The sequence below is a fragment of the Rhipicephalus sanguineus genome, chromosome 1 (genome assembly GCF_013339695.2).
Source record: "Rhipicephalus sanguineus isolate Rsan-2018 chromosome 1, BIME_Rsan_1.4, whole genome shotgun sequence".
Classification (NCBI taxonomy): Eukaryota; Metazoa; Arthropoda; class Arachnida; order Ixodida; family Ixodidae; genus Rhipicephalus; species Rhipicephalus sanguineus.
In genome coordinates, this window is record NC_051176.1 from 208020721 (window position 1) to 208045076 (window position 24356).

At 42.8% G+C, this 24356-nt stretch overlaps 1 protein-coding gene across 1 annotated transcript; it reads left to right on the forward strand.

Annotated features, from left to right (window-relative positions):
* The first annotated feature begins 12124 nt into the window (after nucleotides 1–12124).
* On the forward strand, nucleotides 12125–23126 carry LOC125757156 (MAM and LDL-receptor class A domain-containing protein 1-like). Its single transcript, XM_049412401.1, has 5 exons — nucleotides 12125–12244; nucleotides 12749–12894; nucleotides 14983–15067; nucleotides 20057–20176; nucleotides 22933–23126. Exons 1-5 carry the CDS (start codon nucleotides 12145–12147, stop codon nucleotides 23124–23126), a joined length of 645 nt encoding a protein of 214 aa, XP_049268358.1. The 5' UTR covers nucleotides 12125–12144.
* The last annotated feature ends 1230 nt before the right edge of the window (nucleotides 23127–24356 follow it).

Sequence of the window (24356 nt, forward strand, 5' to 3'; positions counted from 1 at the left end):
AAGTAATATATGCCCAAATACTCTTTCAGATCATTTTAGAGGCTCGCATTCAAAGTGGTTTGGTTGCCCTGGATGACTTGACTGCCGCGCCGGGACCTTGTCCAGCGACATGTGAGTGACCCTATTGGATGTTTACCACCCCAGGTTGAAATTAGAGGAGGTCGAGAAAGAACGTGGTGAGATCTGCTATGTAAAAAAAGAAAATTTGCTGAGCGTTCGCACCTCTCGAAAGAACACAAACCACGAGCGCATGCCTTACATTTTTATAAACTTACGCAGTAAAACGTTACAATGGACTAATATAAGAGTCAAAACTGCTTAGAATACCATATTTGCGTAAAAGCTAAGTTTTCGTTTAGTCTGAGAACATACGCTCTAACTAAAGGTTTCAGCATGTAGTAGTTTCTGAACTTTACAGCACTTTCTTATAATAAAAGGGTCATGCATAAACAGAGCAGCAATTTTCATTCGCCGTGGAGCCCGTGTTATCCAGACATTTGAGCCCGAGAGTACAGTACCACGCACCCGAAATGTGAAAAATAATGACAGGCTTCTGCAAGTGATGAGGCAGTGCTTTAAAATTACTCCTTCTAAGTATTTCCGATACAGTGGAATTCGCTGAGCAGTTCATGTTAGGTGCACTTTTGTATCTTCAAGATATATTAAGCAAATATTATTAACTGTACACTCTTAATCAGGTCCTGGTTAAATGCTCGCTATATTCAGGAAACCAGACGAAAAATGTCCGGTTTTCTAGCTATATCTAGCACTTTAAGTGGGACCTGAATAAAGAGTGCACTATGTATTCAGAGGGCATGAGAATGAAAACAAAGAACTGTTCAATTTTGATGTAATAAAAGCACAGTTAAGAGCAATGATAGTTTTTTTTTGCATTAATAAGCCACCGCATTGGCCCGATGGTTACGGTGCTCGGCTGCCGACTCGCAAGACGCGGATTCGATCCCGGTGGCGGCTGTCGCATTTCGATGGAGCCGAAATGTTAAAGGCCCGAGTACTGTACGATTTCAGCGCACGTTAAAGAACCCCAGGTGGGCGAAGTTATCCGGACCCCTCCACTACGACGTCTCTCATAGCCTGAATGGCTTTGGGACGTTAAACCCTACAAACCAACCAACTATTTTGCATTATTGCAAGCTTCACCGAAGACATATGTTTGTTTGACTTCTTCGTTAATAAAAGTAAATAGCGAATGTGCACTCCCGCCTGATTTCTTTTGTTTTGGTTCCATTTTCCAATCATTATAATGTTTATTAATGCTCATATCGAAGCAGGGGACATCCCAAAATAACCTCGCAACGTGAAATGTGCGAAAAAAGTAATAGATGCTAATAACTTTAATGAGAAATCTGCACTACGTTTATGCAATCACCGCTTTCACAGTATTTGAAGCGTTAAGAGAAAGCGGCGAAAGTGACAGTAAAATCTAACGTCAACTGGTAAGTAAGAGCGCAAAAGCAACGTCGCCTGAATAGCGCTTAAACATGCACAAATAAACGTGAGAAGATTTACGCAGACTAGTTTACGAAATATATCTTTTTATCGAGCAGCTAACGAACATTACTTAAGAATGAGTAGCGCGTAAAAAAACGGAGGCAAAGCAAAGAGACGTAGGCAGGAGAAGCGCTAACTTCAAACCATGTTTTCTTACGCGCTACTTATTCTTAAGTCATGCATCTTCACCAACTTGCCTCACTTGTCAGCTAACTTAGTACGGTTGTTCATTTAAAATCCTCACTCGAGAAATAGTTGTACTGACCATGACCAGTAACCATGAACTATACGGATCCTTTACAAGGTACCATGTCTTAATTAATCTTTATGTACATGGATTCCGAAGCAATATATGGATGCATAGGAACTGCACGTAAAGCTCGGAACTTGTAAAAAAATATTATAATTTCTGTTGTTTCAGCGCTTTGCTCGTTCGAAGGAGGCATAGACTGCGCTCTTGAACCTGACTTGAACAACGCGCAGGAGTGGACTGTTGTAAATGGTTCTAGTCTCGATCTACGTGACCACAGCACAGACAGTACAGAAGGTACGTATCAGCATACTTTGTAAGGGCAGCTTTAGGGTTATATTAACTGAGAAAACAAGAAATTAGAGTGAAGCGTTACAGCTATCGTGTCATAACGCTGCAACTAATGATGAGTAGACCCCAAGTTGATAAAGCGGTTCTAAAAGGCCGATGTGTAATGCTTCATGTAAATGCACACAATGAGTCTAAATTATGGACAAGTTTAAAATAATATTCAATGTATAGTAATAAAATAATAGAGCTTGGCTGACAAACACGTTTCTTTATACTGTCGGTGTCTGCGTTTTCCTGCATCATTGAAGGCGCATTAGGAAGGCATAGCGGCACCTCGAAAAAATAACTTTACTTTTGTTTTTAGTAAAAATTGTGATAATTTTAGGTACTAGTCATCAAACATGATACACAAGAATAAGCTCAGAGGAAGGTGAGCATGGAAAAAAAATTTTTCACTGATTGGATGGTCGTATTCTTAATAACGTGTAGAGGCGTTTATATCGCTATTTCGAAGCAAACATTGACTAAACAGTGAGTGCTTCCTCTGGAGCCAGCCTTTTTTTCATATCAAAATTAATCCTAGACTGTAAAGTGCGTTCACAAACATAGGATTCCGTTATTATGGCTTTTCGTGTAATCACAAAATGAATTTGAACAAACTCCCATGACTTTCGCTGCAGAGAGAGGTGGACATGTCAAATTTACATAAATTTTGTGCTTGTTCTGAAACTCTCTTGCTGCTCTTACGCATGTCATATGGTCGTCTCGGTCCGATGCCGCATACTTCATGTTACGCCCAATTATTGCATTCGCATAAAATCATATTGGCGACCAGATCAAATCCGTATCCATAAAAATGTGCTTATTAAATATACGTTTTTGTCTCTTTCAGGACATTTCTTATACTTAAACACGACTTACGTGGAGCAAAAGCTTCATTCATTCAGCAGGATTTTTTTGCCCGAGAGGGCTGCAACGGACGCGACATGCTTAACGTTTTGGTGGCGTACTTTTGGCGCTGACAGCACTCTTAACGTGTATAGGTAAGTAAACCCTCACATGCCGTTTTTTCGTGCGAATAATAACTAAATGTTTGGGCTATACAGACGAAAGCATGCATAAAAGGCTTCTTCAGCACAAGTAGTGAGCAACAGTGACTCTAGTTTTCGTCGATGTTGTAAAATATCGTGAAACGTTGTGAAGTATATGGCGCATGTTGCTATTAATTACATGTAACTGTGCTTCGCAGCATATTAGTTCGTCAGTCGCCGTGCTCTCCAAGAGCAGAGTAAGTGAGCTTGTAAATAAGCATTTCACCGGTCACAAGACAACCTAACAATAAAACTGGTCTCTTATAGCGGGCTCTCCGCGCCACTAACATGGATGTCAGCGAGGCAGAAGAAAGACGTGCCACAGTAATGCAGAATCGTGAACTACGTGCTTTCTTCTCTCCTTTAACCAGCTTTCGCCCGGAGACAGGACTTCGCGACCCTGCACTCTCATTTGTCACAACGGAAAATCCTTGGTGGAATGCTCGCACAATTACTTTTTCGTCGGAGAAGACGTGGCAGGCAAGTTACACTCCTTTAACCTTTAACAGGCTGATGCATGCGTCAAACTGATATACAGAATACAAAAAGAAAATAGCGCAGCTTACGCTAAGTCGCGCAAGGCTGGGTAATAGCAGAGCTGGTCCTGGCTTGGCTAGGCTTTTACCCTTTCATCTCTCTCTTTCCCACCCCTTGCTATACTATACTATACTATACTATACTATACTATACTATACTATACTATACTATACTATACTATACTATACTATACTATACATGGCTTTGCTTGCTCTCTTTTTTCTATCATTTTTGTGTCCCAGTCTTTCTATCTCTTTCTCTCTATGTCTATTTCTTTCTCTGCCTTTTTATTAATTCGAAAGCCTTAGATGCCTCATCAAACGCGAAATTTGACCGGCGTCCCGCGTCGGCCTCCCCCGTCGGCGGTGTCAACACGAGTGATGCAAAAAATCGTCATCACGTGATGACGTCACCATATGACGTCATCATGACGTCACCTATCGACAAGATTTGTGACGTCACATAACGTGGCGTCACATGATGACGTCATCTCATAACATCCTTGCTTGGTCAAAGGTGGGCCGATCACGGAGGCAGTGCAAAGCCAGTGGAGGTGCCTCCGATACTGGAGGTGGTGCAAAACCACGTTAGGTGCAGTAAGCTTTCAGAGGGTGGCGGGGCAGGATCAGCGCATCGATCGAGAAGAAAAAGAAGATGGCTTCGCCTTCCAGTCGTCTTAGGTAAATGCGTAATGGACCCTGTGAGTTTCTTTTTCTCTCCCGTTTATTTCTCTCTTTTTTCTTTTTCTTTCCGTCTTTCTCTCTCGCTCTCTCTGTGGCCGTTCTCTCGCCTCTATTCTCTCTTCCCTTTCTTTCTGTATATTTCTCCCTTTCTCTTTCTTTCTCTCTCTCTGTACTCGTTCTCCCCTCCTCATTTCCATTCTCCTCACCCTTACTTCCCTTTCCCACCCCCTTGCTACACTATACTATACAAGGAGGAGGAGGAGAAGAAAAACGGAAAGACAGGGAGGTTAGCCAGTTCTCAGACCGGCTGGCTACCCTGTGCTGGGGAAAGGGGAAGGGGGAGTGAAAGATGATAGAAAAGGGATGTTACAAAAAGAAAAAAAAAAGAACAATAGTACGATAAACGACACTGCTTAAAGTCTGTCTATGAGATTAGTTTTGCGCAAAAAGCGCAATAACGCTTTCAAAGCTTTCCGTGCCGAGGATGGTTTCGGCCAGTGTCCTAAGATCTTTTCCTCCGACAGTGGACGATTGTCAAGTCTATTTAACGCTGCGGACAGTTCTTCTCTTCGTGCACTGAAGCGAGGACACTCACAGAGAAGATGGGTGATTGTCTCCTCGCAGCTACAGTTATCACATGTCGGGCTGCTGGCCATTCCAATTCGAAATGAGTAGGCCTTCGTGAAGGCCACCCCGAGCCACAGGCGGCACAGGAGCGTCTCCTCAGCTCTAGTTATTCCCGACGGAAGACGGAGCTGTAGATTCGGGTCCAAGTTGTGAAGACGGGCGTTGGTAAATTCCGTCGAGTTCCACTGTGCCAGTGTCAGTTCACGTGCATGGGAACGAAGCCTTGTTGCGGCGTCCGTTCTTGACAGCGGTATAGCTGCACAATGGAGAGCATCATGGGCAGATCGGGCAGCCTCATCAGCACGGTCATTTCCGTAGATACCGCAATGGCCCGGTATCCACTGATAGATTAGGCTGTGGCGCTTCTCAATGGCGCGGTGATGAAGCAGTCTTATGTCAACGACTAACTGTTCATTTGGTCCATGACGATATGGGGACATAATGCACTGGAGCGCTGCTTTGGAGTCAGAGAAGACTGACCATGCCTGTGGCGTTTCTTCCACTACGAACTCTAGAGCAGCACGGATGGCGGTGAGTTCTGCAGCCGTCGATGATGTCAAGTGCGACGTCTTGAACTTTATGGTGACGGATTTCTCGGGTATGACCACTATGCTATGCTCTGCTAGCGTGCCTGGATCCTATCCTCGACCTCGACCCTAACAGAGCTGCTTTAAAACTTTTTTTTCATCATAAAGTCGTCCTTTCATAATAAGGGTGGTGACTTGAATAAGAGTACTTTCGGCAGAGAGAAGGACAGGTATCGTTTTCAGAAGAGCGGCAATTATTATCATGCGCGGGTCTAGGACGAGTAACACTCAGTCAAAACTCATTAAGTGAAAAAACTCGTGGTATTGTATAACAAAACACATGATGCAGCGGATGCATTCTCACCCAGGAGGGTAGGTCAATTACCATTCACAATAAGTGCGCTCATGTTCGGTTACAGGTTGCGTTTGAAGTCCTCGTACCAGAAATGGCCTTGCAAGAATCAGGGGTTCTTCTCGATGATATTGAGCTGGTTGATGGCGTTTGCCCCCACGAGAGTAAGTAGCCACGCAGTCTCTATAGTTTTCTCAGCTTACTTATCACTTCGTTACGGAAAAATAGTGAGATAGACGGGAGAAGACAGAAAGGACAAGGCTAGGCACTGTCTCTTAGTTATTCATCTTTCTTGACCCGAAAATGGCTCTGTTTTTTTCATTAAGCTGTACCAGCGAGCTCGTGTTTAGGCACTGTTTAATTACCACAATTGAAGAGCGATTGATTTTCATTTTGTTCTTTCTAGACATACTGAATTAAGGAGAATGATGTAGAAAATACAAGAACGAAGCCGCAATGATTCTACTTATTGCAATGTGTTTTGTTACTTGTGCGAGTAAGGCTTTCAAAGCATAGTTTTTTACTGGAAGGCAAACGTACTTACAGTGCCGTTGTCAGAGCTTCGATATGTCAATAGTTATTCATAAGGTCTACTTTGCTAAGCATGGGAAACGTGTTTTGTTTTAAATACCTCTGCTCGTGATGCGCTTTTTCAGACTTCTGCACCTTTGAGAGTCCGAAGTGCCTACACTGGAAAAATTCAGACGAAAGTAAGCAATATATTTTCACTTTTACTTGTACTTTAGCGTTATTTTCTATTGCTGCCTTCAAAGACGATGTTTCAGTGAATCCATGATATGTACTGGCATCATACGAAACGAGACAGCTGATATTATTGCGAGTTTAGAGCACATTCTTACGCAAATAATCGATGCGCTAGTGCACATACGCGTGCCGAATGCTCTCATACAAACGAAGCGTGGTGCCAGTGAATCGTATTTTATCCCAATGTGTGGTTTGGGTCTAGATGTGATAGGCCGCGTAGTCATTCAGCCCACATTATTGAATGCGTTACTGGAGCTGAGTGTCCTGCACTGTCAGGAACGAGGAAATGTATTTACAATCTTCATAACATGGTTATACTGTGCCCGATTTCCCGCAACCACCAGTGCCTGTTGTGGAGCATGTTTCCAATGGATAAGTCACAAATGGGCTTCTCTAGCGGACTTCTTTCAATGTGAATTAAAATGAGACGGTCAAGCTTTCAGTTTATGTGAGGCCAAGAAGTGCTGTTGTGCCTCAAATTCATTTACAACGACTGGCTCTGTTCGCGTCGGGTGCGATGTCAAGCGATCCACTCTGCTTTTCTTGTGTCACCGCCCTCCTTCCTCACCCTTCATTTACGAAGATGGCGTGGGGTCCCTTATAGGGATCAATTGCTAGCATCCTTTCATCTTTCTGTAGGTACCTGCAAATAAACAAAGATAGATAGATAGATAGATAGATAGATAGATAGATAGATAGATAGATAGATAGATAGATAGATAGATAGATAGATAGATAGATAGATAGATAGATAGATAGATAGATAGATAGACAGATAGATAGATAGATAGATAGATAGATAGATAGATAGATAGATAGATAGATAGATAGATAGATAGATAGATAGATAGATAGATAGATAGATAGATAGATAGATAGATAGATAGATAGATAGATAGATAGATAGATAGATAGATAGATAGATAGATAGAAGCGCCCATACACTCCTACCAAGATTTTAGTATAGCTATGTCTGGTTAGTAAAATGTTTTTATATCTCTTTCATTTTGTTTCGACGTAGTTCGCCCTTCAGTTAGAGCCGTAAGATGTACTGTTAGGGTTACTGTCAGAATCAGCCAACTACGCGAATCGTTGATAAAAACGAAAATAAATTGAAAACACTGCTACATTTCGGCTCTGCTTTGAACTATCTGGAGAAGACGTAGAAGTGAATTCCTGACCTGCACTTTCTTCTTGCAGACAATGTCACAAGACGTTGGTCGCTGCAGCGGGCCGGTCTGCCTCCAGTCACCCGAGACCACACATTAAACTCTGATGAAGGTGTGTTAATTATTGCTTCTTTCTATTCCATAGCAACTAATTATCTACAACCCGCTCTCTTAAAAATCGGTTTGGTTTGGGCATAGCAGCGAAACATTGCTTTTATAAACTTTTTGACCCACAGTAGCGTTTTGTAATTGCGTCATGACCATATTTTTGCTGCGTGTATACTAAATGGAAAAGTGAAAAACCTGAAAAAAAAGTTGGTGCCCTGCTAGAGACTGGCATGATTTTGCGAAGCAGCAAAAAACACCTATAGTGCCCGTGGTCATATATTGTCAATAAAATTTTGTTTGAACTACCAGATCAAGTCTTCACAGAAAGCCATTATATTGTCATACAAGAAGCTTTGTTGTCTAAATATTTTACCCCAGTAAGTTCTGACATGCTATTAGTGAGGTGAGGTGATTATGCTTGCCAGAAACTTTATTAGAACTGCGTATGATTTTTCTTCTGTTGCGTTTTTTGCCCATAAAAGGCATGACACTGAAGGAGCATAGCATAAATGTAAGCTCGGTCGCACATGTCATCAATTGATGCCACACTATGATGCACGCACAAAATATTTAAAGGACCGCGACATTTGACAATATTGGTCAATTGTCATAGTGGTTGTGTAAATGTTTCAAGTAAATGTAATACACAAGGAACATTTCTAGAATCAAAGTACTTCACGCAGCATCCACGAAACTTTTTATAGTTGTAATTAAGCCTGTCATTCAAAGCTGTTTAGTTTTCATAACTCATTGAAATAAGGTTCATCCATCTTTGCGCAGCGCACAAATTGACAAGGCACACAAGAGAAGAGGACGGGACAAGCGCTTGTCCCGTCCTCTTCTCTTGTGTGCCTTGTCAATTTGTGCGCTGCACAAAGAAGGATAAGTTCCAACTTGCCCGCCTATCAGTCCTACTACAATTAAGGTTGCTGACAATACGCCATTTCTTCCCACAGAACTCGTAAGCTCCCTGAAAGACGCTGAGGAAGATCTGGCGATAGTTTCATATATCGATATAATACCATGTGAAGTCAACAAGAGTCGCAATGTGGTTTAGTGGTATTTATGTGATACCATGTGAATGTCTTCTAAAGCAATCTCCATGTAGTGGTTTCAAGTTACGTGTTTCGAGGTAGCTTGCCATTTGAAAACAAAAGTAGTTAGACTGACGAGTCAGAAACAAAAATGAGAACAAGTTAGTGCAGCAGTGAAGCGGGGAAGCAGTGGTTTGTGGCGGCAGCGGTGTGCTGCTGTTGCGCATCGACACCACAGGCCTGTACTCTCAATGCAGGTCAAGTTTTCCAATACTTGGCCAGTGCCGACAGACTTTAATGTTACAAAACGCCAGGCGTCACACAGCAGAGCAACGTTGGCGTGTCAACCTTAACAACGAAAAAACCCCGCAGCCTTGGTCAACATGTGAAGCCGGGCTATAAAAGAAAGAAGAAATTATCATCGGGCGCCTTCAGATGCGTGCTTCGATGCCTCGGTAACGTCAATCGTTGTGACAGGGCATTGCCTAACTGATAAACTAATACTGAGCACTTATTAACATGTTCCCCAAGAGTTGTCGGCAGTCAAATGTTATAAGAACCACCGGAAGTGCGATTCTGGTGCGGCTGCTGACATTGTTCAGTTGAACTTTATTGCCCAGTGTAAATAAGTGAACGTCTGCAAAGCTGCGGAATCATATCAAACTGCCTTGTGTGTGCGGCAAAAAGCTTGGATATGCGTTAGATATACTTTTACAACAAAGTTGGCTACCTGGATAGGAATGAGTCTTTCTTAAACTTTCACTTTTGTAGGCCACTACATGCTATTCAAGGAGGATGACCCAGGGCAGAGGGCAGCTCTGGTACTGACAGACCAACGGTACCGCTGTGCTGCCTTGTGGCATTACATATCGGAAGAACCGGACAACTTGACCATCACAGCCGGCGGTATTTGTCTCGCTACAAGTACCAGTGGTCAATGGAATCTGACCATTTTTCCAGTCGACCCAATAAAAGTGAGTCCATAAATTTCATCTGTATCTTTGTGCTGTGAAGGTATAAGACACATTCCCAGCACCAGGGTACAAAAAAGATCTTTGTAGAATGCATTTATTTTAACGTCTTTGATTAGTAAGTTGCTTACGGGATCTGAAAACGTCATATGTGCTTATGCTTCAAAAGTCGCGAATTGTACGTATAGTTTCCCAGTTTAATACAAGTGATTATTAGTGTGTTATAACAATTTGAAACATTCGCTTATTTTTCGCGTGGTCATCGGGCTCACTTCACAGAGCCGATATATTTTATTATTACCCTTCCCCTCTCCCTGTCTTTTTTTTTGTTTTGTTTCGCAGACGGAAATATCAGCCATTTCTGGCGGTAGACCAGGTGCCTTCGCGGCTATCGACGACTTGAAGCTTCTGAAATACCCCTGCATCACTGAGCGTAAGCATCGTGCAAAATCAATGTAACATATTGGACACCGATTATACAGAACACGGATTACGGACTGTAAGCTACGTCACCCAATACAGCTACCTCATACATGTAGTATCGTCCTTATTGCGAAAATACGGCGTGTACTCTCCTTGGATTTTGACATGGTATATACATATCTCCTTGCGTTAATTTTGTTAATTTGCACTCCTCTTGTATTAAATACGCTTTACAACTATAGGCCCTACATTAGTTACTACTGACCCGCCATGGTGGTCTAGTGGTTATGGTGTTCGACTCCTGACCCGAAGGTCGCAGGATTGAATCCCGGCCGTGGCCGCCGCATTTTGGTGGAGGTGGAATGCTTGAGGCCCGTGTACATATAGAACACGGCGATGCGCAACTTCAACGTAGGCCGCATCCCACTTCGCCGGCCGCCAGACACCGAGCACACAGACAAGCAGCGGAATCGGCGAGGTCTGCGTTGCGCACATCAATCACAATAACAAAGACATTGCGATCGCTCGCCGCCATCTACGTAAGAACTGTCAAGGACCCCTTCCGCACATGCGCACGGGCCCGTGAAACATGCTTGCGTTCTCCATCATAACGGACAAGTATAAGCACTACCTATCGGCTTGCCGCGTCTAGTGTTGGTAAACTTATGTTGCTTTTGGCATCGTTACGCAACTGTAAACAAATGGTTATATAACACACGTGCGACTCTTCAAGATATGTGTGTGCGTATACCATTTGCGCCTATCCTTAGCGTCATTTTGTAACGTCTCACTCAATGTAAACAATTATGCCACAGTCACCTTCCCGCCGCATGCTTCGCATTACAATGATCCCCAAAGTACGTGGGATCTCCCGATTTTTTTTTGTTTTTAAAATTGAGAGCCAACAACAGACATATCTTAAGTGCTAATACAAAATTATATACATTCTCTTGCCAAGAAGTCAGGATTTGTCGTAGAGGTATAGGCAACAGCGAGCTCATCAAGGGAGACACAGTGACTGGTAGAGAGAAAGGTCCGCTTAACGGAGATAAAGAAACCCAGGATGCATGAGTATAAACGCGTGAAGTAGTTATTGTTTTGCAAAAAGGTTTTCGTAGACGCTCCTGGTGATGAAAATCATTAAAGTGAGAAGATGCAAACAAAAGTGATAATTAGATGACTCTAAGATAAAGAATAAGTGTTTCCTACTCAACTAGCAACTATTTCCGCTAGCAACTATTTTCCAGTAAGAAATATAGCATAGCTCCCGGCGCCAGGCCGGGTAGCGAAGAGCGCTCTCAGAGGCTTAACCTGGATAACAGAACTAACGAGTGCTGAAATAACGATGCTGAATTCATCGACAGCTGCACCAGTCACGCCGCCGTTTGTGTGTGCCAAGTCTGGAAAGAAAATCCCTTCCCAAGCGCGGTGCAACTTCATCGCGGACTGTGCGGACGGCTCCGACGAAAGAGACTGTGGTTCGTGCTCTTTCGAAAACAGCACTTGCGGTTGGTCAGTGGACGGACAAAACTTGCTCCGCTACGATGATTTCTCCTGGCAGAGGCAGATCGCTGCGGCTGCTCTGGGACCGAGGAGAGACCACAGCACAAATTCACGGCGCGGTGAGTGCATAGACGGCGGCCGGATTACTATTGCGCGACTGAAAGCAGAATAACGGCTACGTTTAGCAAATGTTACGTTTATGTTGTTTTACAGCTCTTATACAGCGCGATAAATTGTGCGCATTGAAGTTAGAGAACAATGTGTTGCAGGTCACTATTTCCTCCTGCGAGCGCGAAAGCCAATGCAAGGAAATATGGTCGTGGCTGAGGCGTCGAGTCCAACACTGCACAACACGGGCCACCTGTGCGTTGTCAAATTCTGGTTCAACTACCAGGCTCCAAGTAAGTTTTGCAACGTGGTGTCTCGTGTATGTCAAGCATGTACGAAGAGTGGCACTGCTCCAGTCGCGGGATTCTCTGTCAATGACAGCGTTCAATAACACCCGCTATTCTGAGAAGCGAACGCAGACAGGAAATTTTTCACGCCAGTTTTGTTTATTATTTGTTTTGTTACACCTAGCTGAACAAGCGGCAGTTTTTCTATAGTTACAGCTCTGGGATTTCTTTGTCAGTGAGGAAGCGAAACAGTACACATTTTACTTTATAATTGTTCTAGATAATTATGTTGAAAGATAAAACTATTGCCTAGTTTTTCCCCCTCTCTCTCCATCCTCCTTCCCCCCTCTCTCTTTCTCTTGCTATATATATATATATATATATATATATATATATATATATATATATATATATATATATATATATATATATATATATATATATATATATATATATATATATATATACATACACGCGCACGTTAAAATGTTCTGTTTTCCGGTTGTTCAGATGATACACACCAGTTCCTCATGGAGCTGCACGTTAACGGGTTTCAAATCGTGGCCTGGGATTCTTGGGAACTTGCTGAAAACCTAAGACAAGGGGAATGGAACGAAGGCCAGTTTCTGCTGGGACGCTACCGCTCTTCAGTGCAGGTAAAACAAAGTACATACCTTCTTTCAATGCTTCCTACATCTTCAGAAACAACTGGTTGCAGCGCGGACTCGACACGAGGACAACAGGAACAAAGAAGGCACAAAGAAGACTACGTGTGTGTCTTGATGCTAGTAGCGCTGAGCGTGTGTCTTCTTCGTGCCTTCTTTTGTCCTTGCGTCGAGTTCGCGCTGCAACCAGTTGCTTCTAATGATCAACCAACAAGCCCACTATGCGACTCTCGTTGTCCTACATCTTGAGTTCGTGAGATAAACCAGTTGTCTATATTGAAGATAAGAAATCTGAGAATGCTGTTTAAAACTTTCGTTTAGTTGTTTTTGTAAGGTGCAAGGAAAACGTGTCTCTCATCACTGAAACTTACCCGAAAGCAACAGTTACATGTGATTAAGTTTCTGGTACTGCTTATGCATTCTTCGATATGGCAGGATGAAAGCGGATAGTAAAGTTGAGGTTTTGCGAGTTGGTGACAGTTCATCTTAATGTGTGAAGCAGCGCACGGAGACAACAGACAAAAGAAAGGAACGATTCAATAGGATCCCACTAGCAACTAGTTTATTCCGAAAAAACAAAAACAGGGTTCATATACATACATACCGCGGTAACAGTGACTTTCACTGATGCGAAGCTAGAACCGTTCACGTTGCTCTTCCACACTTGGGAATAAACTAGCGAAATTGTGTGCCAGGTGGGTCGGAAAATATCGGCCAAGTGTAGTCGGTTTGGGTGCGCGTTTAAGCATGCTTCTAGATTTATAGAATGTAGAATTGCCGTTGTATACGCTTTGCCTCTGTCATGTGGAAATACGTACATTGGCCAAACGGGCCTGTATGTTAGCAACTTAGCACACGACTTTTGCAACGCAGAAGGTCACTAACAAACAATATTCATTCGCACATTAAAGGGCATTGCTCAAAATATGGTTGCATGCCGCTTTTTAGTGAAACAGAAATATTTTCCAATCATAAAGATCAGCTGATCAGAGAAATCATAAAAAGCATTCAATACCAATAAACGAAAAGAGAACTGTATCAGCCAACCATCAGTTGTACTTAAAGATTGTGAAGTTTCATTTTTGGAAGATCACCGTAGAAGGTTCTATAGCTTCGTGTCAATGTAAGTCATTGTTACACGTGGCACGCTGGTGTGTATGTATATTAACCATGCTTTGTTTTTTTTTTCGAAATAAACTGGTTGCGAATGTGGTCCTGTTGGATCATTTCTTTATTTTGTGTCATGTCTCCGTGCGCTGCTGCACACGCTAAGGTAAGATGTTGTAATTCAAAAGTGGAAAACTGAGCTTATTCTTATACATGGTGTTTTCTTGTGGCGCAAGGTTATACCAACAGCGAATCACTTGCTACCAGTGTCATTGCTGGCCGGCACATGTTTAGTGAAAGCTAAAGCGACAACAGGTTGATGATGATGATGATGAAAGCGACACGAAGTAGTGGCCCTGAAAATATGAACATAGTAAGGAACCTTTCCCGTGTAAACGAGGCTCCTCTGAACATGCGAGGGAAATATTACTGCACTGAATACCACAGGGAACTTACAATCTCGCGTAAAAAGTATTTAAAATTTGCTCACCCTTTTATTCGAAATGTTGTCGTCAGCTATGCAGGAGGCGGGTGCAAGCAGGTTCAATGGTTACTGGCTGGTTTTTCGATCGCAAGAACATTCGCAGTAATAGTAATACTATTCTTGATTTCAGTATCTTCTCATTCTCCTTCCGTGACTGCGCTATCTTCCAACTGAACGATTAATGTACACGTGAATAACTCCATGCAAAACACCGGGTGTAAATGAATTCTGTGATAACTAAATTCAACCAAATCAAGTGAAAAGCCAGTTGACAACGCCTGCGTTGTCCCCGCTTCTTAATTGCCTCGGTTTTTGCTATTGCAGTAATGTAAGCTCATCAAAATTTGTTCTCTGTGCAATCCGTCCAAGCCCCGCGTAAGTGGCTGAAAGGTAGCGAAATATTGGCCGCTCAAATCTTTCTAACCTTTTGACATGTCCGAAGTGCTGCTTTAGTAAACCATAAACTCCCTTTTGCGCATAACCGACAGATACTCCTGCGAGGCTATGACTCTCCAAGTGACGACAGCTACACTGCCATCGACGACATATCTTTCCAAAGCTGTGGCATGCCAGGTATTTGAAATCACTTGTATTCTTCGGGTACATCGCATCATTTGTTTCATTACGTGTGATTTCAGACAAAGGAACTCCCCAGAAAACTTCAGCGAAAGAAAACCCTTGTGTACGTAGCTTTAGGTGGAAGGTAAAGAACCTCGTGTAGTCAAAATTAATATTAATATGTTATTTGACTATGAGTTTGAATTTTTGGACCAGCACGTGTAACTTTGATGTATATTGTTGTTGGGCTCGCCTCGCTTTTTGCTTTTACCTGTACGCGAGCTCTATGCGTTCTCTCAGTTTGCGCATGCGGGGAACGTAGGGGGGTTGATCATATAAGTGTTGTTTCTGCAATAAAAAGTTTAGTTGTGAGTGTCAGCGCTGTGTTCCGTTTCGCTTCTTTTCTCTGTCCGTGTGTGTGGTTGCGCTGCCGGTAAATATGAAGTACAACCAACTGGCCCAAGTTTTCGTTTTGTTATAGTCAAAATTAACCCGGAACCTCCCACTACGGCATGTTGCATAATCATATAGTAGTTCTGGCGTGTAAAGCCCCAAAATTTAAGCAAGTAGAAAAAAAGCTGCAATGCAGGCATATGTGGGTGATAACGGAAACAAAAACAAATATTAGAGGCATTGTTGCGGCCTTACGAATGCTATATAGACGTCGCTAGGCTTCCCAGGTCTATCAGACAAATACTGTCTACTGAATGAACTACTGCAAGAAGCAAAAAAAAATACAGATCCCACGTACTTTGGGCATAACTAATAGGAATCCGACCTCTAGAGATAAAAAAAAAGGTACAAAGGGGAGACAGACAGGTTTGTCACCTCCTTTTTCCCTTTTTTTTTCAGTTCTGCTGGTAGAGTTCTCATAGGCAACCAAGGCGAAATTTCTCATTACAAGAGATGTGCTGCAGATTTCGATGACAAACGCATCCTTCTGCCATTGTTGCCAACATTACGGAGCAAAGGGAATCTTTATTTTTAGACTTATTGGACATTGGGTTTTAGGCCTTGAGTTACCTTTGCATTCGGTCCTGGGCATGAACTCTTGCATAAGGACTTAAAACTGTTCCTGAGAGCACACGTCAACCAATGCGCGAATGTAGCCTGATAATGGCGAACAATTTATGAACGAACGGCTTTGTAAATTCGGCCCGTGTTGCGTAATGTTCACAACCCTCCGTTTCAGCGTTCGCTGTTAACCTGTTTACACCTATAAGGAGGTTTTCATTTGTCTAAAAATCACACCTATACACCCCTAGAAAGGGGTGTTTAGCTTGGAGAAGCACCCGTCTTGTGGTCTTAATTCGCAGCATTACACCTTTAGGAACTTGATATTTAGGTGAAAGCCTCACATGGCTCGTGAGTAAATAAATCTGTCGTCGGCGTTATCAACAGGAATGGCAACAAAAGTCACCTCGGGCCCATACGCTGATTACATAAGTGAGAATTAAAGTTATATAAAGGTGAATCAGGTGTGAATTAAAGTGAATTAAAGTAGCAAGTGTGTGTCAAGTGATTATAAGTGATTATTAAGTTCATGAGGTGAATCAAACGTGTAATTAAGGTGAACTAATAGAAATCAGAGGTGAACTAAGGTGAGTTAAATGTGAATCACATGTTAAATATTATAATGAAAGGTGAATCAAATGGAAATTAACAGTGCATCAAACGTGATAGCATAGGCTTTCACTTGTGGTTTCTTTAACGATAGCTAAAGAAATTTTTAATTATTTTTGAAGGGTGTAATTAAAAAAGTGAAAAATACTTCCACGCAGAAATAATTCCATGCAGGAGCCAGAAACCCATAAATACTTTGAATGAATATTTTACGAAACAAACGAAATGAATAAGACGGGCTTCTATTAGCATTCTATTGTAATGTCACCGTCACAATCGAAGCTGATTCTCGTCAATTTATAACACCGTATTCACGTTAACAGCACATAATAGAAAAGTGCACACATGACCGCCAACAGATGAGAAATAGCACAGCTTGTCTCATTGTCTTTGCGAGTTGCAGCCCACCTCTCAAGTCGTATAGTAAGAGTTAGTCAACCTGCATTTATAACCAGAAATTCAAGGGGCACCAGTTGGAATTGTGAGCGCTTCGAACATTCGAAGTCAAAGTAGCGCACACTATAAGACAGGTCAAACCAGGGTGCGTAAAGGAAGTTTTGAAGGGAATTTCACCGTCATGGGCAGGGTGTCGGAACGAAATGTTTTTTGTTTTCGTTTTAGTTTCGTTCCACCGCAAAAAGCTCCGTTCCGTTTCTGTTCCGGGACGAAAAAAAAAAAGTTCCGTAACGGTTCGTAACGTTTTTTTTTTTTTTGGTATGCAAAAATTAGAAGTTAAGGTAATCATAAAAAGATTTGATTTCTGATGCAGTTACTTGCCCTCCTCTTAAGAAAGTGGGACAGCGGTAAAACACGTTCTTCCCACGCTCTTCAGAGGAGCGGAAGTAACTGTACCACGAATTCCTACCAACTAGCACAAACCAGTATACCCTTCAAAGTCATAGTATTTATTTTATCGAATGTCAATTAGGATTTTTTAGCGGGCTCAATGCTTTGTGTCAAGGGAGTGAGCACGATCTCAGAAGCAGCCCGTCATTGAGTGTACCTTCTGATTATCGAGACCGCTGTTCTGATAAAAAAAATCGCCAGGCCTGCGCGGAACACGCAGCACAGTCACAGCGAAATCTGGAAGAGCGGTCTTTCTAGAGCCTGTTGTAGACTCTCTTGGGGCAACTAATACAAGTGCGCATGAAAGGTACCCACTACGCCATAAATCACCGTAATTTTTTTGAAGTAGCGAAGCACCCACTGTGCCATTTTTCGTCCTTCTTCGGAGAATCGTGGTACCCGCTACACATGTGTAAAGCATTATGTGCACTTTGTGCCGTGGCTGATGACGATGAAGAATTATGGCTGAGCCCTTTGTAACGGGTTGGAAGCATCCAACGACCGACTCGTTGCGCAATTCGCATCGTGTTACGCCAGGTTGTTATTTAGTCTTCTGCCACGCTAGATTACAAATGTTAACACGATTCCTTGCCCGACATGACGCCTGTGTAGAGTATTTTTGCGAAGGAGTGACAAGCACCAGCGTGGCACTGTGGTGGAATACTCGACTGCCACGCAGAGGGCGCGGGTTAAAATCCCATCCGATCCTAGAAATTTGTTTCTCATTTCATGTAAATGCGAGGCATTTCTTAGCGAACCCAAGGCTGTTTGAGCGTATATATCTATCTATCTATCTATCTATCTATCTATCTATCTATCTATCTATCTATCTATCTATCTATCTATCTATCTATCTATCTATCTATCTATCTATCTATCTATCCGCCTACGTCTGGCTGCTCTCAATCGTGATCACCTCCTTAGTTTGGTGTAGACCGAAATTGGCATGGAAGGGTAAGAGGGTTTGGCGAATATGACTGTCTGGTCATGACATGAATAAGGTGAAAATCCTGTCGCGTACGTCGTCAAACCCTTTCCTCCAGACGCGTGTGATGCATACCCGTATGCTGAGGGCAACGGTAAGCGGGTACGCGCCACAGGTGATTGACAGTTTATATCTTTCCAGGAACAGCGACAACAGAAATTGGTAATTTAAATGCGAGAGCATTAAGAAAAACCGAAAACCGACATCAGCAGTGTTGACCCGACGAATGCCAAGAAGAAAAATCAGGATCCCAGCAGGAATCGAACTCAAGCATTCTGAGTGGCAGTCAGGTATTTTACCACAGAGCCACGCCACGTCTTGAAACTACTTTGGAAAAAGACCCTATGCAGACGTAATGTCGGAGCAGCCTCAATTCTGATTGCAGTGCTGGCTATCCAATTTTATAAAAAAAGCATTAAACATTACATATGTTCTCCTATGATACAGACGTCATGCTGGGTTGACGTCAATTGCGGTTACAGTGTTGGCTCCGCTTTCATAGAAGTCTAATAAACATTACATTTGCATTCCTATGATTCAGCAAACTATATTCAAGCGTTGCTCGACCCTGGAGTCATACGCTGACGAAAGTTACGTATGATATTCACATCATCGTACCGTAAAGTACCCTTCGCTTCGATAATACTCACGTCTGTGCTCCTTAAGTTACCCTTTAAACGCCAGTGTAGTTGACGTGCCTCGTGAGCCCACAATGTGCGCACAGCTACTACACTTACAAAAACACGTCGATCTACCTCGTAACGCTTGGATCAAAGCCAAGAAAGAATGCAACGTAGACAACTACTCACTGATTGCTTCGCATGAAACCGATTCCCACAAAACGTGGGATCTGCCGAATTTTTTTCTTGTTTCACACGATAGCGGTTACGGACACCGGCGGCGGCAGACAACTATGGCGCCAAAATCGGCTGTTGAGATCTCATAACAGCTTTCTCTGTAACACACTTCAGCGCCGACAATGCCCTCCCCACACTGGCCTGCGTGACAGGCACAAGAACGTCCACTTGCGTTAATATCAACATCTCTGGTTGCCACTGCTTTCGTCTTACGCACAATTTCAACATATCTTTGCTTTGGAATTTCTGCCTGGGGTACGCTCTAATACTGTACCCTGAGATATGCATAATTATTCACGTTGCATAACCTCAGTTGTCCCGGATTGCGAAGTTTTCTCTTGAACCGAAAAACGATTTAAAAAATTTCGGTTTCACTCCGGAACGAAACAGTAGATAACGTTTCGGTTACGTTTTCGTTCCGGTCAAAAATATCGCTTTTTTTTCGTTTTTCCTTTTTCGTTTTTGGCTTTCGTTCCGTTCCAACACACTGGTCATGGGTGTAAAAGGTTTTACAATTTTTCCATCAAGCCCAACACTACGACGTCGTCGTTAATCAAAAAGTCTGAGTAATTACTTGCTACGACTAGTGGACTCTGCGTACAATCATACATAACATTACAGACGCTAACCTGTTATGCTGGGGTAATACGGGTTTCAATAAACGTAAACATTCATACGCTTCCTTTTTTTCAGTGCCGATGCCACAACCAAATCCAGGAATGTTCACCTGCAAGAACAAGGTTGCGGTGGTAATGGAACATCGCTGCGACTACATTGACCACTGCGGTGACTTAAGCGATGAAGATGGTTGCGGTGAGCTTTATTGCGCTCTAGGCACACAACCTTACTTGTTTGCATTTTCCCCGTATCAGAGGCGGCATGTTCATTAGCTTTGTATGCAATACCCGGGTTTTTATACGTTGAAGCAAAAATTTATATTTATAATCTTAAGCATGTTGGTTCCTACCTTATACGTATGTTTATAAATTAATATCGCACCAAGGACAGTATCGCAAAAGTGTGCGTTGATGAACTAACTGACTAAGCTGCAATATATTAATTATAATTGTTGGGGTTTAACGTCCCAAAACCACAATATGATTATGAGAGACGCCGTAGTAGAAGGCTCCAGAAATTTTGACCACCTGGGGTTCTTTAACGTGCACCTAAATCTAAGCAGACGGGCCTCAAGCATTCTCGCCTCCATCGAAAGTGCTGCCGCCGCGGCCGGATTCGATCCCGTGATCAGCGGGTCAGCAGTCACTAAGCTGTGTAGCAGGGATAAGAACAGCATAAAGAAACGACGACATATGAAAAGAAAATGCGCAGTGCGTAGTTAGCTCTGACTAACAACTTGGAGAGTTTATTGCGAAGACAGTAATAATAAATAGGACAGAATCCCTACACTTGTGTGTGAGAGAGAATGTCTGAAAATAAAACTGTGAAAAGATGAAACATATAGGAAGTCGCGATCGCATGATCCTTTTAGGCACTGTCAAGATAACTGAGTATTGATCAAAGCTAAGTAACGCAGCCCTTTAATGCAGCGCCTGCGGAAGCTCTCCAGACCTCCATAGAGTGTCAAGTGATAGGACGCTCATCGCCAAGGCAGATATGCTATTAACAAAAAAAGAAAAAAAAATCCAAAGCTTGCATAAGCACCTCAATGTTAGCTCTAAGTAATACTGAACTCAGTTATCTTGGCAGTGAATAAAAGGATCATGTACTTGGAACTCATTATATGTCACGTGCAAGGTTGTTTCATATTTATTGTGGCTGACTTTGCCATAAACCCTCCATGTTGTTAGAGCTGCGTAGAGAGCATTCTCTTTTATGTCGTCGTCGTTTTACGCAATGTATTTACACCCGTTACAAAGATAGTAGCTAAATTCAACCGATATGATTAGGTAAAGAAATTCTAAACTGCTATAATGCCCTACTGTTCAATACTCATTAGTCTGGCAGCAGATATAATTAACGTCCAATCTAGGCGAAGGGCCCGGGAACTTCCTCTGCGCAGACGGCTAGTGACCTCCTATCGCGTGACGGCGTCCTACACTGGTAGTGAAAAGCTCGGCGCCGGCTTACAGCCTCCGCGCCCCCTTCTCACTTCGCGCCTCTTTTGCCTTTCTCACTCCCAGCGCACTGCGCCGTTGCCGCCTCTCCGTCCATTAGCTCCTGCACCATAGCTACTCGCTGCTCGAAATTTCTCTCAAACTCTAACGTACTTTTGCCATGAAGGAACTTCTGCGCGCGCCCGTACGGACACAGAGACCGGAGTTACGAAGTCGCAGCTTCTACCACTCAAGCAACAGGGGCGGGTGATGAAAATCTTTTGTCTTCTTCATAATTATGGCGTATACTATGAAAATGATCATAGTATACGCCATGGGAGCTTGTCGGTATGACATCACTGTACGCGGTGTATCAGTGCGCTGCTAAGATGGGCACACACAGGGACACTGACACGCAGGCACGTAGGCAAGGGGGGGCCCGGGGGGCCCGGGCCCCCCCCGAAATTTGTCCAGCCTTCTATGTGCCTGGGCAACTTCTTTTTCTTTTTGCCGTGGAAAGACTTTCTTTCGAACATTTAGGCTTTGGGCCCCCCCCCGAAAAAAAATCCTGGCTACGTGCCTGCTGACACGTAAACACCGAGCAGATCCGCTCACAGTTCGCGTCCGCTTCGTGTTTCTGTGTCTCCAACTTAGCAGCGCACTCATATTCGGTAGAGTCATGAAACCGTCGTGTCTTCTTTTTGCATAGACATTTTATTACTGAATTGTTTCACACAATGTGAATATGACTTCAGATACTACGGAAATACCACGCAACTTTTTGCAGCATTTCACCCAACTTTAAATATTTCTTTACACATTTCTTTTTCTTTATCTCTTTTTAGAAAGTGCTGCGTATTCCTTCTCTGCGTTTCTGCGACGGCTTTTTTTTTTCTTTTCTCTGAGTTTTTTCTTCTTCTGGTTTGCGCATGTGAGACTTTTTAGATACCATCTACAAATAAAGAAAACAGGAAAATTATATGGCAAGAAAGTTACGATGGCAAGTTTACTATGACGAGTAACCGAATTCTTAATTGTATGACCAGCAAGACTGCCTGTGTACGTACTTGCTGGTGCTCCAGAGAAAACAGGTTTCAAAGGGAAGAGGCATTTATTATTATTGAAATAACCGGAATTACTTATGGCGCTGCTTCTGTACAAAAAAAATGTAGCATATACAACTAAGATCATAAAAATTGTTCGACTTTGTTATGACTGAATTAAATTTTCCCAAGCGGCTGTTTTCACATTATGGAACACAGTGTCCGGTTTTTTGGATGTGACAACGTGCTGGTAATGTAGCTTATTTGACAACATTCTTATTTTAAAGTTATTGCTCGTGTATTTCTAGGCATTACTTTAGTAAATTGTGCGTATGTTATGTTCAGTTCACAAGTATAGCGTTGGGCACATATTTGCTGTCTTCGTGTAGATCGTGCAACAGGTGGCTGGTCCCAAGAGATTGCACTTTAAAATACCTACGCGATATGTGTCCTTGTCCCGCTTGCTTTTCAGATGACTACAAATTTAGGTGCAACTTCGATTCGTCATTCTGCGACTGGACTCCCCTGGAGGCAAGCCAAGGCGGTGGTTGGACAAGAGTAAAACCTTTCCAGTACTTGACTCGCGGACCAACGCGAGACCACACAAGTGGAGGAAAAGATGGTAACGTTACATCATCTGCACGTCGTGCGATTTCCCCACAGTAGTATGATAAAACGTTACATTAAAAAATAACGACACGTCATAGAGTATTTGTGAACGCCTTAGTGTTACTTTTCTTTTGCCTCTGCGCAATCTAGAGACACCGACTACCGCCTATACCTCTCAGCTACCGACGGTATTTTGAACGGTCACCATAAAAGATAGCTTTCTATGGACAGCTTATGAAATATGTGGTGATGTGCTATGTATCTTAGGATTACGAACAACAATCGTGATGACAAAATTCACAATGGCACGGGAGAGCGACTAGGGTGATGCAATGAGAGACAGGAACAAACTAGGCATAGATAAGTTTATTGTGGAATTTCTAAGAAATCTTTATTAATGTGCTCAAAACTGCAACCAAATTTCTCATGTTGTGCATAATAAAAAAAAAAGATAGACACAAGACCAGATGAAGAACAAAATGTGAATAACTTAATGAGTAATTTGATAGCACACTTTAAAACAGGGTTATCATGCACGAATATATAAGAATATTGAAAACTTGGGCTTGATGGCGCAGCATTGCAAACCACCAGCGCACAATTACCACGTGGAGAAGGGAGAACAACACACCACAACGCTGTGGTGTGTTCTTCCTTTCTATTTTCGTCGTGATTGTGCGCTGGTGGTTTGCAATGAATATATCAGCTTAGTTTTTGTTAGTAATAGTGTTAAATAAACATTGCAATGAAACTCTGGGATTCCTATTACGAAAGTCAAATTAAGCACACGATTACACTGAAATATCCTTCCAGCAAATAAGATTAGTAAAGCAAAAGCGGACGTTCAATACACATATGAATATACTTGTATAAAAATACCAAGCCCGGAAATTTATGTGATCATTAAAAAAAATCACAGTTTCGCCGCAAGGGCGAAGCAATGAATGCGATAGCAAGAAACTAATGCTATACGAAGTAAGGCTCGCCAATGGATACTCTCAGTTTGAACAGCGCTCCTGTTACAAAGGCGGCCGAAGCAGCGAAGGAAACTAGCGTGCTTCAAGTGATAGTTCGCGCTCATCTTCTGTTTGTTCGTTTAGCGGCGTCGTTTAGCGGCGCTCCGTAACATGAGCGCGGACATCACGGTTAAAGCTTGAAACATCCCTCTTGCCCTCACGACGAGAAAACCGCGCGAGCAGACAGCGGAAGGCCAAGGTTCTCCTTGCGCAAATATAAGAAGAAGCGAGCGAGCTCGCCGACGACTTTTAAATGCGCTCGTCGCGCTCC

What these genes read in the sequence shown, in the direction of transcription:
- LOC125757156 (XM_049412401.1), top strand. Translation starts at nt 12,145, where the DNA reads ATGCAAGGAAATATGGTCGTGGCTGAGGCGTCGAGTCCAACACTGCAC. An exon ending in GTTCAACTACCAGGCTCCAA is followed by an intron (nt 12,245 to 12,748) that starts GTAAGTTTTGCA and finishes CCGGTTGTTCAG; the next exon opens with ATGATACACACCAGTTCCTC. An exon ending in CCAAAGCTGTGGCATGCCAG is followed by an intron (nt 15,068 to 20,056) that starts GTATTTGAAATC and finishes CCTTTTTTTCAG; the next exon opens with TGCCGATGCCACAACCAAAT.